At 49.9% G+C, this 17,695-nt stretch overlaps 1 protein-coding gene across 1 annotated transcript; it reads left to right on the top strand.

Annotated features, from left to right (window-relative positions):
- Nucleotides 1–5,799: 5,799 nt before the first annotated feature.
- Nucleotides 5,800–9,814, top strand: LOC139749747 (uncharacterized). Its single transcript, XM_071663949.1, has 7 exons — nucleotides 5,800–5,953; nucleotides 6,117–6,502; nucleotides 6,738–8,171; nucleotides 8,318–8,610; nucleotides 8,733–8,915; nucleotides 9,050–9,305; nucleotides 9,422–9,814. The coding sequence occupies exons 1-7, from the start codon at nucleotides 5,941–5,943 to the stop codon at nucleotides 9,581–9,583; spliced, it is 2,727 nt and encodes a 908-aa protein (XP_071520050.1). The 5' UTR covers nucleotides 5,800–5,940; the 3' UTR covers nucleotides 9,584–9,814.
- Nucleotides 9,815–17,695: the final 7,881 nt, after the last annotated feature.

The raw sequence follows: 17,695 nt of genomic DNA, 5'->3' as shown, positions 1-17,695 counted from the left end.
TGCAGATCCCGACACGCCAGCTGGTCAGAGTTCTCGACACTTCCAGAGCTACAACACGGGGTTAGTAAGATAAGAGGGATATCATCGCTGCATTTGACTTTGCGAAAACTATACTAATGATTAGAGAAAAGACTGTGTTAAACTCAAGATGCCTGAAAAAATGGGAGTTGAGGAGAGATTCGAAAGTTTTGGAGATAATAGAAGCCAGAAAAACAGGACGATAGTTGGAAGGGCTAGACTAATCACCCTTCTCTGGAACAGGCTGTACCAGTGCATGCGTCATAGAAGACGGAACAGACGCGGTAACTAAATAGAAATGGAATAGACGAGCAAGCACAGGCGCGAGATCACAGGCACACGCTCCTTCACAACGCCAGGAGGGACGTCATCTGGTCCAGACGCTGTGCATGCCTCCAGAGAGTTAGGATACTCAAACTGGGTCAACTAGTGTGAACTGGGTTAATCAATGTGAACTGGGTCAACTCACATGACCAAAACAGAAATTTAAAGACAAAACACCAGCTAGTATGAAGTGGTATGCGATCAAATGGCAACGTTGATGTGTGCGTGACAACCACCGTCTTGCCATGTTCCCTGGTGACGATGTCGGCAATCGTCCACTTTTGGAAGCTGGCAAGGGTTGTCCTGGAGCCGCTACGTAGACTGAAGCTCTGCCACCACCGCTGTTACTAGCGGTAAAGCAGTCGACTCCCACAGAGCATCTCTCCCACACGGTGTTGTTCTTCAGGTAGCGCAGAGGTCCCGTTATGGAACCACAGGTGAGGGAGTGGAAGATGAAGATGGCTGGCCCCCTCGGATGCATTACTCCCTGAGGACGATGCCTGAGGCAGCCCGCGAGCCATGGAGGGAGATTCCTCCCAGCCCAAGGTTGACGGGTTTAGATGAGGATTGCCTTATGGGTCACCAGGTCGACGTCAGCGAGTATTGCCATGAACTTGAGAGCCTCCAGTGCTGGATCACAACACCCACACTGTCCAGGCGCTACAGGTGGCAAGGATACGTACGACACCGTCACTCCGTCCTGTCACGGCCACACCGTTACCAAAGTCGAGGGCGTGACACCCCGTGACGCGTAACGCCCCGTGATGCGTGAGACTTGTGACGCGTGACAGATGTGACGCGTGCCACTTGTGACCGAGAGAGAGTTTAGTACTTACGACTGAAGTGATGTTGTGACAGGAGGGATGTGTTGATGGTCAGGGGGAGTGTTGGTGGCTGGTGTCAGGATGTGGTGTCGAAGAGGAGGGTGGGAAGCGGGGTAATGTAGTAAGAAAACTGGTGGAGGGAAAGAAAACGATAGAAGAAAAGCTGAATCTGACAATAAACATTGTTGAACGGAGAATAGTAAGTGTAAGATAAATGCCTTTAATAGGAGAGATGAGGCATGGTAAATATGAATGAAGGGGAGGCAAGTGAAGATCTCAGACGGATAATAGCCAGCACTGAAGGGAATAAAAAGGTTATTTGGAGAAAGACGAATACCTTATGGAGAGAAGTATGTACAGAGCCAAAGTATATTAGATAAGTTTGGGAGAATGTCAGTAACCAAGATAAACTCTGTGAATTATGGAGAGAAATTTTCGAAGAATGCAATGGACATTAAGCTGAGAGAGACGAGTCTATCAGCACAGTGAGAATAGAAGTAGGATGAAAGAATAAAAGGTATCTGAGAGAAAGGTCATTGGTAACGAACACGTAAGAAGAACAATAAAGCTCACACATAATGGAAAGACTGACGTATTAGATGGAGGGGCGAGTGTGATGGTGAAGAGCAGAGGTGAAACTGCTGTAGAGTGGGAGTGGAAAGTGTGTATGGTAGCATGGAAAAGTGGTCAGGTGCCTCATAATTGGATGGAGGCTGTAATTGGTCTGATGTATGGAGGAAAAAGGAGGAGAAGTGAGAGTCAGAGTTGGAGAGGAATAATATTGGGCACAAGTGGCTAAATGTGTGACAGGAAGGTGACTGATCAAACCAAAAGGATAATCATGCAGCAATAAAAAGACAGAGCTTTAGACGATATAAAAGAAGGGGAAGACGAAGTATTATGAAAACTGGAAATAAGAGGAAGACGAGCCGGTACGGTGCTGAGATAAGGGAAACTGTACAGAGAGACGTTGCCAGATGTAACTTCTTGTTGATTCTCGCGTTGGAAGAAGACCCTCTGCCAAACATGGAGGAGAGGGAAGCCGAGGGAGAGGAGCATGATAGAAACCTACTTTATGCCAGATTCAGGTCTATATGTAAAAGAAGTTAGGAGGATCGGAACATACGATCAAGAGACGAAACAAATATTACCATGAACATTAACATTGGTTTGGAGATGCACAGGTGCTCAAGCAAGCTGATAATCTTGCCGAAATGGAGGACTTGCAAGGAGTAAATGAGAGAGAGAGAGAGAGAGAGAGAGAGAGAGAGAGAGAGAGAGAGAGAGAGAGAGAGAGAGAGAGAGAGAGAGAGAGAGAGAGAGAGAGAGAGAGAGAGAGAGAGAGAGAGAGAGAGAGAGAGAGAGAGAGTGAGAGAGAGAGAGAGAGAGAGAGAGAGAGAGAGAGAGAGAGAGAGAGAGAGAGAGAGAGAGAGAGAGAGAGAGAGAGAGAGAGAGAGAGAGAGAGAGAGAGAGAGAGAGACCAAACAAAAAGCGAAAAACAAGAGGAACTGAATGAGGCCAGAGGGAGGAGCAACTCCCTCCTCTTCTAACTCCGGGAGGCTGGAGTTAATAAGAAAGCAGGTGCTTTTGGCTGATGAATTTGGATACAAATGTTGACCGACTGATACTATGTGGAAAGGTACTAAAAGGTACAAATCATGGGAAGCAACGCTAACATTGTTGGAGGAGAAAGAATTGGCCAGATCTGCTCAGAGGATGAACGTGATATCTGGGAGGGACAGAGGAGATGAAGGACTGACAGACTAGCTCCCTTGATAACAAATGCCATACAAGCTCAGGTAATATCAGGTGGATGGCACTGCCATGCAGTATGTACTGGGTAGAATTACTAAGGGAAGGAAGTGCGCAGTGGAGCTCTTAGTTTACAAACCTCCAAAGAATTGCAGTGACCCAGAACAGCTCTGTTTTGATGACAATGAAGGAATAAAATAGAAAAGTGAAGAAAGCGACAGGAGACTCTCGCCTCATGGAGATAGAGAGTCATGGAGACACAAGTAGAATGTATACAGAGAATTCCCTGTATCACCACGTCACGAAGCAGACGAGAACCAGGGTAGGTGGTACACCAAGACGAAATCCAGGGCAGTTGATACACCATCTCCGCTACACCTGGCGTTTACATATCATATTATGGAAACAGAACATATTAGATATGATACACAAGTTGGAAAAGGTGACGATATTATTGCTTGACTCTGACAACGTGGTTGAAGACGATATACACAAGGAATCAGAGGGAGGACAGCGCCAAGAGAGGAAGTACATAGTAACTACTTAGAGCTGAAATGGTTCTGTAACTGTGGTATAGACCAGTGCCACACAAGGGTCTGTGAAACCTACAATGAAGGGGTCAGAATATGTGTACCATTGTATGCAAATAGTAGGGGGGGGAAAAGGTTGAAGAGGAGAGGAAGATATTGTTCGATCAAGATTTTCAAAAAGAATAAGCTTAGAGATGTGACATGGAGGAGATACAGATGACACTGTAGCCAGTCAGCATATGAAAGATATACAGGAGTAAGAAGTGAGTACTGCAAGATAAGGAAAGAGGAACTAAGAAATTTTGAAAAGAGCGTTATGGACAAGGCTACAGACAACTCCAAACAGTCCCGGGAGAACATCTAGTCAAGCTAAGGAACTAAGAAGGAGTAGAGTAATTGGTGAGGATGATGAGAAAATGTGAGGAGGTGCATGAAACGCTGTTCCGAATGTGTTTCAACAGTGGAGGGGTCTATTGCCCCGACATTACCAAGGTGTGATGGCCAAGAAGTCTTGGAATGTATTAGGATAACTTGATTCATATAAGACTCCTGGTCCTGGTGAGACTCCCCATATGTGCGGAGGCATGTGCGAGGCCACTTGAGATACCGTTCAGCAGATCACGGGAGGAAGGTGATCACGGGAGGAAGGTGATCACGGGAGGAAGGTGATCACGGGAGGAAGGTGATCACGGGAGGAAGGTGCAATTCCAAAGTTGAGGGAGAAGATGAGTGTCGCACCTACATTTAAGACACGTGATCAGGAAATTGCGAGAGCCATAGACCAGTCTCCCTTAGAAATCAACTGGATGACTACTTGCGAAGCAGACACTACCTAGATGGAACACAACACCGATTCAAGGATAGAAAGTTATGCATTACGAATAACCTAAACTCCTATGAAAGGTGAAGCTCCACCATGGACCAAAGAAATGTATGGGTAGACCACACATTTCTAGACTGCCAGAGAGCACACTGACATTACCCCGTCGCAGGTGGAGTAATGAGGTAGATCTGAGAAACATGAATAAGGGATAGACTCCTTCTATGGACAGATGATTACCTTACTGGACGGGAGCAAAAGATGCAGGTTTGAGCAGCTTTCTCGACGTAGGGTGTGGAGTTACCAACTGTGTGCCGCAGGGCCTGGTATTGGGCCCGCTGCTGTTTGTGTTGTGTGTGAATAACTTGCCTGTTGGAATGTATTTTTACCTGAACATGTCTGCAGATGATGCCAAAGTCATGACTGAATTCAAAGTAGGTCCGATAAACGTTGATGAAATTCAATTCGAATAAATGCCAAGTAATGAGGATGGAAGACTGTGAAGTAAGGCCTCGATACAATCATTAACTTGTAGGAAACGAAAAGAAAAACTACAGGCGTCTGTCGCAAGAGCTCCGGGTCAAGATGATTGAAATGAATAAATGAAATGTCTGATAAACTAATAACAGCTTAAATTAGACTAAGACTGGGGTCTACGTCTCAGGTTTGGTCACCGCATTTAAAAAGGCACGAAGACCTAATTGAGGAGGTCCAGAGTAGGGCAACCAAGATAGTATCTAAGCTACACTCAGAGGCTGAGGACCATATATTTGTCCAACCTGGAGGAGAGGAGGGATGGGCGACCTGATCACAGTCCTAATCAGTTAGACGACATCGACGGTTGCCAGGTCTTCACGTCACGTCACACCAGAGTAAACCGAGGCCATGAGAGGAAGCAAGACACGAAGCTTGTGTGGAAGGACGTGAAGAAGTCCTGCTTCGTCCTGCTTCACTGTGAGGGTCGCGGATGGCAAAGACTTAACTGTGGATGATCCAAGCAAGAACCAGACCACAGCAACACCACTTGTGTTGCAGCAACAAAATGTAACGCTTTCCTCACCCCTGTGAACCGACAATACGCCCCCCTTCCCCCTCCCTCCCCTTGAACATAAACACACACACACACACACACACACACACACACACACACACGTACATACATACCGACACAACTTTCCCTGTCTTTACACTCCCCCCCTCCCCCTCAACCGTCACCACACCGCTCACTTTCTGAGATCAGCGCCAGGCTGAGGCCGCCACACCCAGATCGTATCCTGACAAACGTTTGTTTAGAAGTACTTTGAATGGAGTATATTCTCGATGAAGACCTTTTGTGGCCGCTCGTTATTTTGACTGATCGATGGCGACAGCCATTTTCTATGAGAGTTAAGGAATGTGATATACACATTTATTCATATATATGAAGACCCTAGACATAAGCGATGGTGTGTGCAGTACATGAGTAGTTCCGGGGAATTCTGGCAGGTGAAGGTCGCGGTGCCGCCGAAAGATGGCAGTCCGCGCCAGGTATATAAAGGCCGAGAGCTGGCGGGAGAGGAAGTCAGTTCCCGCTCAACCACCAAGACGAGACGACCGTTCATACTCTACTGACGAAATACTATTTATTTATTTATTATATATTTATTGTATCTTGTAGGAATAAGTGCCAAACATGGATCATAAAAGTGAGTGTAGCCCTCCTCATTTATGAGTGTGTGAGTAAACCATGAAAATTTTGAAGTGAAAATATTCGGGAATTGCTAGTTAGCGGAACCATCGTGGAGAAAGTGACGTAATTAACCGTGACTCAGACCAACCAGTGTAACTAACGTGTTCCCCTTCCTGCAGGTACACCCTGGTTGCTGCTGCTCCTGCTGGTGTCAGCGGCTACTGCACAGGAGGACGACCAATGGTCCTGGGGCTCAGAGTCCTCCCGAAAGGCTAAAGACATCTCTGGGGACGCCCCAGCACCTGGTGTCGCCACCTTCAGCGTGTCGGTCAGCCCTGAGGAGCCTCAGGTTAGTGACGTGTTCCCTGAGGAAGAAGAAGAGCGGGTCGTTCGCAAGACGCTGGACGTCGTCGACCCCCTGCCCCTGGAGCCTCACGCCTCGTACAGTGTGGACGGGGAGGACGGGCATGTTGTGGACGGCCTGGTGGTCGCGGGTGACGGCAGCCGAGAGGGCCGCTTCCTGGGCATCGGAGAGAAACTCTGTTCTTACGGAATCGGCATCAATGTGAGTTCATGATTGTGGACGGCGTGTTTGTATACTTTCACTGCTACTGAACTGAGAGTCTGGCGTCCTAAACAAAAGACTGCAAAGTCACGAGATCACTTATTTCTTTACTCTCACTGAGAAGCAGACATTTGAGTAATATAATGACTTTACTGTATTCTAACATTCTTAAATATTTGGGAGTATCATTATGTCACGTTTTCTACCCAACTAATGCACCATCTGTTGTTTCCAGTGTGACAAGAAGTATCCAGCGCCTGTGAAGTCCCATTATGGAGTCCCACACCCCAAGCCGACTCTTCCTCACACTTCCTACGGGCCTCCTCATCCCAAGCCCGTCGCTCCTCACGCCTCCTACGGAGTCCCGTCACTCAAACCCACTTACCCCAACAGGAAGCACGGCTCTCTTCCCCCAACCAAAGCCCCGTCGTACCCTTCTCCACTGAAGGGGCTTTTGTCGGTGCTTGAGCCCTTCATGCCCGGCTCCAAGCCCAAGATTCCCCCTAAAGTGGGTCACAGTGTCCTCAGCCCCTCCTACACTGCCCCCAACCCTAACTATGCCCCTCTCTTGCCCTCCTACTACCCCCCAGTCAAGCCAACGCACACTGTTCTCACCCCTACCTACCACACTCCTCGCCCTGCCTACCCTGCCCCAACGCCCTCCTACGTCGCCCCCAAACCCGACTACGTTGCCCCTCAGAAGCCTTACGTCGTAAACACCAAGCCGGTCCATGTGGCTCAAAAGGTTGATTATGTTCCACCAAAGCCTCACTTCCCCGCAGCTGGCCCGCCCTACGTCGCACCCAAGCCCTCGTACCATGAGCCAAAGCCAGCCTATGCTAACGCCATTCCAACTTACACCGTTGCATCCATTCAACCCACAGTAATTGAACACCACACCCACTCCCACACACACGTCTACCAAGACGATAGTGCTCACCAGGACATCTACCACGGTCAAGGCAGTCAACATGTCTTCCAGCGCCAGGACCTGAGCCATGGAGTCACCCATGGCAAGAACCAGGGCAGTGTCAAGCAAGTCGTAGAGCAAAGTGTCCAACATGGCTTTCACCAGGACAGCGCCAACGATCACTCCCTGTCCGTCGTGTCTACTCAGATCGTCAGTGAAAACTTTAAGCCAGGAGAGATAGAGACAGGATTCCGCCCGCTTGCGTCAGTGCCGCAGCCTCTCTACCAGCAACTGGCTCCCACATACCGCGAGGATTGCCAGTGTGTACCGACTCCCTTCTGCTCCGACCAAGACATCGTCGCCCGCAGCGCGCCACACGACATTAGACAACTTCTAGACGCCCGCAACAGAGGCTCAGACATTCTCTCGAATGACACCGAAAGTAATGTTGCATCCGAGATCGAGGTGACCACCGGGAACAGTGTTCGTCGAGGTCGAGTCCTGGACCTGACCGACGAGAGGGTCATGGTGACGACGGAGGCTCAAGAAACAGATGAAGAGGTGACGGAGGAGAACACAACGGAGGCGGTGACGGAGGTGAACACAACTGAGGCGGTGTCGGAGGAGGAAACAACTGAAGCTGTGACGGAAGCACCAACTGTGAACGATGAGGAGACACGCGTCAGGAGGGAGGCCGATGACACGGACGACACGTCTGACACACCTGATCTCACCAGCGTTCCCAACGACCGTCAGGGGGTAAGTTGGTCTTATGTTCCAAGATGATTGTCACTGTGTTACAAATTTATGGTTCAGATCTTGAGGCTTGCTTGCTGACATAGTCTGCCTGAGAAAGCATGAGAGATGACGACACATTCAACTAACCTTCTGTGTTACTTCCTCAGCGTCAACTGACGGGCTTCACCCCCGGCAGCAATGGTTGCGGCTCCGATCACGTCTGCTGCCGAAGGCCTGTGTTTAAACCCCGCCGTCAGAAGTATGCCTGCGGACGTCGCAACGCCGCGGGTCTCCTGGGTCGCGTCAAGACTTCGCACTTTGTCGAGGGTGACTCCGAGTTCGGGGAGTACCCCTGGCAGGCGGCCATCTTGAGGCGTGAAAAAGGGGACATCATGTACCAGTGCGGCGCTGCGCTCATCGACGACCGACATGTCCTCACCGCCGCCCACTGCATCGAGGGGTCAGTGTTTCCACCTTCCCCTGAGTAACATTAGAGTTGTTCACTATATGGAATAAGACACTGCTCAGTGCCGCAGTGAGCTGTGACATGCTTTTAATCTTTGTAACTTGTGCGTGGCCCAGACTGCACCCGACCCAACTGAAGGTTCGCCTGGGCGAGTGGGACGTGTCGGGACAGTCGGAGTTCTACGACCACGTGGAGCTGAGGGCCGCTGGGGTGTACACACATCCCGAGTACTACAATGGCAACCTGCACAACGACATCGCCGTCATCAGACTGGAGGCCTTCGTCGACTTTTCGACCAAGTGAGTATCGCCAGCCGCCCCCAACCACTGGGGCTGCTCTGGTCACTGTCATTGTCATAGGAATTTTCATTCCCGTCTGTACGATCTGTTTACGTTGGTTCTATGTACTAAGGCTCCCTTGGTTCTCCCTCCAGCCCACACATCACGCCCGTCTGCCTTCCGTCATCCTCAGCAGACTTCACCCACCACCGGTGCTTCGCCACTGGCTGGGGCAAAGACGCCTTTGGCTCCGAGGGTAAATTCAGCCACATCCTGAAGGAGGTAGAGCTGCCCGTGGTGGAAGGACTGAAGTGTGAAGCGCTCCTGCGTCAGACTCGCCTGGGGAGAGACTTTGCGCTTCACGAGGGCAACCTGTGCGCCGGCGGTGAGCAAGGCAAAGATACGTGCAAGGTACGTCCGACGTAGCGAACCTGACTTACGTTCTATAGATCCTGATACGATCAGAATATCATGAACATAATCTTTAAAGTTACGACTCTATCACTCTGGTGTCTTCTCTCTTCCAGGGTGACGGAGGCGGCCCCCTGGTGTGCTCGGGTCCTGACGGCAGTGTCCAGCTGGCCGGCCTGGTGTCCTGGGGCATCGGCTGCGGACACCCGGGCGTCCCTGGCGTCTACGTCAACGTGGCCCACTACCTGGATTGGCTCAGGGCCATTACTAAAGCGTAAATCCTCCAGCAGGAACCCCTCGCTGGTCCCACCACTCTACGTCAACACAGGACGGTCGGGTATAATTTTCCTATGCTGGACTCGTCCTCTGGTCTTCAGCAGCAGCAGCTGGTGCTGTGGTATTATGATATCTTCCGTAGTAAGGAGATGTATGTAAGCATATTATGCTGTGTAGTACTCTTAAGTAAGAGGATACCGTTAACATGTTAATAATAAAGTTTTCTTTTATAATGTCTCTTGTTATTTTCACATGAAGCTAAACATAAAGGAGATCAGCCTAGACACATGTATCTCTCTCTCTCTCTCTCTCTCTCTCTCTCTCTCTCTCTCTCTCTCTCTCTCTCTCTCTCTCTCTCTCTCCACTTTTTGACTGGACCAACATCATTTACCGAGTAACTTTCTTATCTCGACGTCCCACCAGGTTTCCTCCAGGGGAGTAAAAGCTACTTCATAAGAGAGCGAAGCCCCGTGGGGGCGCTCCTCCTCTTCCTCCTCCGAAGAGGGGGGGAAGGTGGCGGACACGCCCCTCGGGTGAAAGTTTCCTGTCACCCCAGCGCCTCACACCGCCAGCCACATGTCACTCCATCCACCCTGACGCCACCATATGTCACCCAGCCACCCTGAGGTCACGCGTCCCCACACATAGGTCACCCCAGCCACCCAAGAACTTTCCATCATCACCCAAGAACCCCACATCTTCACCCACGTCACCCCAGGGCCTCACACCGCCACCCACACGTCACAGTGTTCAGCTCGTCATTCCCCGACAGCACACCTCCACCCCACGTACTGCATACCGTCCACACACTCGTGTGTTCGACGTGCACTCCTACCATGATGGGTCGTTGTGCCTCCTGCAGGAGCCACACTCTCCTCCAGGACACAAGCTTATTCACGACCCGGCCCCGCAGGACGTGTCGTTAACCTGGTACTTCAGGACGTGTCGTTAACCCGGCATTTCAGGACGTATCGTTAACCTGGTACTTCAGGACGTGTCGTTAACCCGGCATTTCAGGACGTATCGTTAACCTGGTACTTCAGGACGTGTCGTTAACCCGATGCTTCAGGACGTGTTATCAACGATCAATCTTCACGCACTGATCCTGCGTTTCATTTAATGTTCAATACTTGCCAGAGTTTTGTAACAGTGGAATCAGTGAATGATGGGGGGATGTGTAGGACATCATCAAGTGATGGGGAAGGACGTGGTCTCAGGGGAGGACGTGTATGACGTCATCAGGTGATGGGGAGGGACGTGGCCTCTCAGGGGAGGACGTGTATGACGTCACTAAGGCTGCGGAACCTGGCTGGGCATCGCAAGGGTGACATACCCACGTCTATAACCTATATAAGGTGTCGTAACCTGCACATACTTACGGATATAGACTATAGGGAGACTCACTACACACACACACACACACACACACACACACACACACACACACACACACACATACACACAGGCCATTTAACCAACAAAGAAACATCCCGCGTCACCACGTCAACACTGGGACTTTCACCTTACGTTCACTCGCGGGGCATCTTTCTCTTTGAGACACACTTTCTCCCTTCTCTCTCTCTCTCTCTCTCTCTCTCTCTCTCTCTCTCTCTCTCTCTCTCTCTCTCTCTCTCTCTCTCTCTCTCTCTGTAGGTTAGCGGAGTATTTCCTGCCTGCCTGCCTCCCTCCTTCCCTCCGCCAACCCACAGGTTGAGGCACCAGAGGTGGTGGCGTTCCCAGACCTGGTGTTCGGAAAGACACGTCCACCTTACACACACACACACACACACACACACACACACACACACACACACTTGTTCTGTGGGCGGATGAGGCTGTGGGAGTGAGTGGCCAGCATTTTATGAGGTCTGAGGTGAAACTGTCGTTGTATGAGTGAATTACTCAGCCATGATGTTCACTATGGAGAGTGCATCTTCACTATGGATGGTGACATTACCAAACCCATCTTCACTACACCTTCCCTAAACCTGAATTCACTTAACCCCCGATAATAACATGTTCACTGCACCCCTCAACCCCGTTGATCTTTGACATGACACTTAAGGGTCAGGTCATAGGTCAGTGTGTGAGTGCTGACAACTGGAAAAGAGATAAACATGGGAAAAAACAGCGGCAAAAACAATATCTCTCCCTTCCATCCTACGTAGACTACGATATAATGAAAATCACAATAAATATGAGCAAAGTGTATGTGGACACAGATGAAGATGTAGATGTATGATAGTTAGATAAGCACAAGAGACAGCAATGGGAAGATTTCCAAAGAACCAAACAAAATGAAACTTGGGGACTTCCTTAGTTGAACGTAAAAACAGAACACATTGTTATAATGAGAACGCCCTAAAGAATATCATAAAATTTAGGTTTTGTCCAAGACCGCCATGGGTATGTTAATCTTTCAAGGGAATCTAGACAGAGAATAAGAGTCAGCGAGCGACGACATGAACGGAGAAATGAAAAAAGAAAAAGAAAAAAAGGCTTTTCGAGTAACCAAATCGATATTTGACAGACACTCACGAGGAAGAACAGTGTTAAGGACACAACAGAACCACTAATGGATAACAATGGTGCCCTCATTAATGAGGACAACACCAAGACCTCAGTTACTAAACAAAGCCTTCATTGCAGACTGAAAACAACAATACAGGACCTCACAAAAGTGCCGGAACCTCATGACATTTTCTTTGGTTCAAGGGGAAGATAAGGTGATGTTAAGAGAAAGTCACATACACCAGCAGGTCATGCGATATGTCAGTTTTAGAACTGAATAAGTCAAGAGACCCAGTTGACCTGTCTACTCAAGTCTCGAAACATATCAGTCATGACAAAGCCTCTCAGTCGACCAAACTGGTGGTTCATTCATTACCCGGGAAGACAGTCGACCAAACTGGTCGTTCACTCATTACCCGGGGAGACAGTCGACCAAACTGGTCGTTCACTCATTACCCGGGGAGACAGTCGACCAAACTGGTGGTTCATTCATTACCCGGGAAGACAGTCGACCAAACTGGTCGTTCACTCATTACCCGGGGAGACAGTCGACCAAACTGGTCGTTCACTCATTACCCGGGGAGACAGTCGACCAAACTGGTGGTTCACTCATTACCCGGGGAGACAGTCGACCAAACTGGTGGTTCATTCATTACCCGGGAAGACAGTCGACCAAACTGGTGGTTCACTCATTACCCGGGGAGACAGTCGACCAAACTGGTGGTTCACTCATTACCCGGGGAGACAGTCGACCAAACTGGTCGTTCACTCATTACCCGGGGAGACAGTCGACCAAACTGGTCGTTCACTCATTACCCGGGGAGACAGTCGACCAAACTGGTGGTTCATTCATTACCCGGGAAGACAGTCGACCAAACTGGTCGTTCACTCATTACCCGGGGAGACAGTCGACCAAACTGGTCGTTCACTCATTACCCGGGGAGACAGTCGACCAAACTGGTCGTTCACTCATTACCCGGGGAGACAGTCGACCAAACTGGTCGTTCACTCATTACCCGGGGAGACAGTCGACCAAACTGGTCGTTCACTCATTACCCGGGGAGACAGTCGACCAAACTGGTGGTTCATTCATTACCCGGGAAGACAGTCGACCAAACTGGTCGTTCACTCATTACCCGGGGAGACAGTCGACCAAACTGGTGGTTCATTCATTACCCGGGAAGACAGTCGACCAAACTGGTGGTACATTCATTACCCGGGAAGACAGTCGACCAAACTGGTGGTTCACTCATTGCCCGGGGAGACAGTCGACCAAACTGGTGGTTCACTCATTACCCGGGGAGACAGTCGACCAAACTGGTGGTTCATTCATTACCCGGGGAGACAGTCGACCAAACTGGTGGTTCATTCATTACCCGGTGAGACAGTCGACCAAACTGGTCGTTCACTCATTACCCGGGGAGACAGTGAATGAGGCAAATGAGGTAAAAGTCATTCCAATCTGACTGAGTGTTGACAAACGACCATGGCGGTGCGTCGCAACGACCTGGTCTCTGACCCGACCAATAAGGGCCAAGTAAAAGGCCAGGGCATCGTACCCATGAGTCGTACCGTCGTACTCAAAGGTTGCACAGTCGTGTTCAAGGGTCTTACCGTCGTAATCAAGGGTCGCACAGTCGTGTTCAATGGTTGTACTGTCGTGCTCAAGGGTCGTATTGTCGTGCTCAAGGGTCGTACCGTTACACCCAAGAGTCGTACCGTCGCACCCAAGAGTCGTACCCTTACTCAAGGACGTGAAATTCGTCACAAAGGCAACAACAAATGGCTAGTTATCATAATGCCTTCCCTCTCCCCCTGCTTCCTGCTCCATCTCGACAGTCACGTCCCCAGCCATCATGGGAACTCCTCCATCCATATAACCTCCCCACTTCTGTACTGGTGGGGAAGGGGAGGGGAGGAGGGAGAGGCTTCTGACGTCTCTCTCGTCTCCCCCTGTGTGGCGCGCCCCAGCAAAAGGTCGCTCATCGTACCTTGACCAAACATCACGTCCAGAATCTCTCTCTCTCTCTCTCTCTCTCTCTCTCTCTCTCTCTCTCTCTCTCTCTCTCTCTCTCTCTCTCTCCCTAGTCCCCTCCTCCGGACACCACCACCACCAACAACAACAACTTTCCATTTTCATTCCTTGGAACTTCCCTTCCGTTACGCTCCCGCCGCACACCACCACACGGGCCCCCCGCTCCGCCTCCCTCAGTCATCCCCAGCATTCCTCCCCTCCCAGACTGGCCATAAGGCCGCCTCACCTGGCCCGGGTACTGGCGGACCCGTCCACCAGAACCTCACCTAAGGTTACCTTCGTCAGGTCGTTTGAATTACCTTTTCATGTCAGCTGAAACGGCACGGGCAACTGAATGCCTTAATCAAGGCCATACCATTGACCAACCCTTACATGAGGATGAACAGCTGGGTTGACTGTGGTCCGATTGCCGCAACCAGGATTCGAACCTTTTGCCATAAGAGACAACAGACAATACAAGTCACTCACTGCAACAAGGAAAACAGTGGGTACTGATACCACACAACACAAGCAACACAATCCAGCTAGTAAGATCGAGGCAGACAAAACAGTAAGACAATAACAACACAAGCAATACATATATCTCATCACAATCATGCATGTACTGCAGTAGTGAAAACGACTCAAGCAAGCAAGCAAGCAAGCAAGCAAGCCAGTAACTGCACAAGATGCACTCATAACTCATAATAAATGAACGCACAAGCACACAGGGAGACTGATCACCACGACACAAGCAACGAGGTAGGGCTGATCGCGACGCAAGCAACACGGTATAACCAAAAAGGAAAAGTGCAAGCAACACAAGGAGAGAGAAAGCAATATGACAATCAACACTGACTCACGACATCCAGGCAAGACTCCGGGTGCGACGGATGTGTGTTGCCCGCCGCTGACGTCTGGCTCACACCACACCGGTAACCAGTTAGCAAACACGCATGACTGCACGACATACCTGGCTTACGTGCCATACACACCTGCTGCCTCCAGTACACGACCCGTCCCCTGCACCGTACCTACCTCTCGTACACGACACGTCCCCTCGTCACCCACCACACACCAGCAGGAGTCACTGGCGGCCCAGGGGCAGTGCAGATGACGGACTATGGACGTTATTCAAGACATTAGAGAACAGTGTTGCATAAGGCGTTCTACTTCGCTGGTAAGACTATTGATCTTCATGCAAGACCTCTCGTGTGATAGATCGCCTCGTATTGCATGAAGAGATGCAGTCATTTCTGGGTCATGTCTAGTGACGGTGGGTGTCTTGTCCCAGACGTAGGGGAAAGCGCGGGGACCTGTACGCTTATCAAAACATGTTTTATTACAACACAAACACTCAGAAGTCGAGCCCCGGGCGGCACACCCTTAAACACGCAAGTCATACTTCTTATTGTGGTCCAAGGTGTCCACTCAGGTGCCTTTATAAAGGCAACAATGAAGCAGTGAGGCCTCTCGGGTGAAGGCCGACCTCCAGAGCATTGGTCCGCTGGTGAGAAGTTTCTTTCATGCCTCCAAAGGGCGACTCTCCACCTTGTGGGACGTCCCCTTGAGCACCAGTCGTGGCGCCAGCTGATCAGCCAGATGGAAGGGAAAGGTTCCATTCGTGCCGGTCCGGTACAGTGAAACGTATGTTTCATTCAGAATTAGCGAAGCAGCGTTGATTTTCCCGCACACCACACATGTCTAACCTTGACGGGCAAGATCTCTTTTATGGGCAGCGCAGTAAAGAGGGAGGTTACGTGGACGGTTGGAGATGATAAGGCCACGAGAGGCCATCATTCGCATCAGACCAGACGGTCAACAGACATGGCAACGGAAGAGCTTGGCCTGTGTGGGGGACCTTCCAGACACACATCACCGCCCAGCAAGTATACATAGTGTACTGCATGTAACGTATTGTGTATGTCTGAGCTACGATACTTGGCGACCGTGCAGTACATGATGGAGGTGTGCTACGCTGCTTGGCGACCGTGCAGTACATGATGGAGGTGTGCTACGCTGCATGGCGACCGTGCAGTACATGCTGGAGGTGTGCTACGCTGCTTGGCGACCGTGCAGTACATGATGGAGGTGTGCTACGCTGCTTGGCGACCGTGCAGTGTATGATGGAGGTTATGCAAATGATGTGTCTCTATCATACTACACTGCACATGCAGGACATGGAATTCATGCTTCATATAATGCATGATGTGTAGTCTTTCTCTCCCCTGACACTGTACACGTTCCGCATTTTTCTCTGACAGCGGCCTGACAGTGTGGTGAAATCACTCTCACCGTCAACAGTAATCACTTTCACCGTCAACATAATCATTCTCACTGTCCACATTAATCACTCTCACCGTCAACATAATCGACCACTGTCCACATTAATCACTCTCACCGTTAACATTATCACTCTCACTGTCCACATTCAGAACTCTCACCGACATAATCACTCTCATTGACAACACTAATCACTCCCACCCTCAATATTAATCACTTTCATCGCCAACATTAATCACTCTCACTCACAACATTAACACACTGTCATTATCTCATTCACTAACTGACATTAAGCTCGCGTGATCCTATGTGACTAAAGCAGGTCATAAGCCGGGCACCATGTACTGACCTTCACAACGGGTAGTCCATCCGCATTTGACTTTCTCCAGTCACAGATCCTCCATAATCCTCCAGGGGCCCATCATGACGAACTTGGTGTCCACGCCCACACAACCAACACTGTTGGCGTTTTCGACCCAACTTGTCTCTTAGGTAACCGCGCATCACTGAGGCTCTAAGTTAGTCAATAATTGGCTCTCGAATACCGAGGCGTCCTACTCCTGGAAACTTCCACCATGTCACTCCTGGTTTATCACTTTCCAGCAGAGAGCGCTGTGGTGCTTCTTTGCCCATGACCTCCTCCAGCAACTGCATCCAAGATAATCTGGCTCCAGCCTGTCCAGTAATATCCTTGTAGAACACTGCCTGTCTCCTGCAGCACAAGGTACACATGGCAAACAAGTACTTTCTCAGGACCTCGTAAAACGCCTACTCCCTTCTTCAGAAGCTTCACAAGACCGAGCATCCACGCAACTCTTCCTCAGAAGACCTACATTCCTTACAACCTTACCCCACCACATCTTTCTTACCAGCGCCATGGGAACCCTGCCAGCTACATCCTACCTTACCTCACCTGAGCTCTACATCTTACCTAATCCTACACCATTTGCAGCAGTTCCCCTGGGCTACATTACCTCTGTACTTATCAAATATAACACTGTATCGTAACTTGTTTTCCCATTGTCCTCTCTTAGTTTTATATTTTGATCGACAGAAGCACAGGCACTTAACGAGCTGACCCACAGAACTGGTGAACCCAGAGTGACTGAAAGAGATGATCAGATACGTTCAAACAATGCTAATTCTAGGCCTTCCATCATCGACCCAACTAAACTCACTCTGCTGACATAATCCTAGCTCATCAACCAGCCTCTCCCTGCCCTGCTGCACCACACTCCTGCCTCTCTACGTTCTTGTTTCTTTCACAGGTCCAAGCAACGTCAGCCCAATAATATGTCGTAACCAA

The sequence above is a fragment of the Panulirus ornatus genome, chromosome 8, assembly GCF_036320965.1.
Source record: "Panulirus ornatus isolate Po-2019 chromosome 8, ASM3632096v1, whole genome shotgun sequence".
In the NCBI taxonomy this organism is placed as follows: domain Eukaryota; kingdom Metazoa; phylum Arthropoda; class Malacostraca; order Decapoda; family Palinuridae; genus Panulirus; species Panulirus ornatus.
Note: the sequence above shows the minus strand (reverse complement) of the source record. Positions and strands in the feature narration are given on the sequence as shown.

Excerpts from the sequence above, each read along its gene's own strand:
- LOC139749747 (XM_071663949.1), top strand. Across the intron at positions 8,172-8,317 it reads TTCCCAACGACCGTCAGGGG|CGTCAACTGACGGGCTTCAC; the intron begins GTAAGTTGGTCT and ends TTACTTCCTCAG. Across the intron at positions 9,306-9,421 it reads AAGGCAAAGATACGTGCAAG|GGTGACGGAGGCGGCCCCCT; the intron begins GTACGTCCGACG and ends TCTCTCTTCCAG.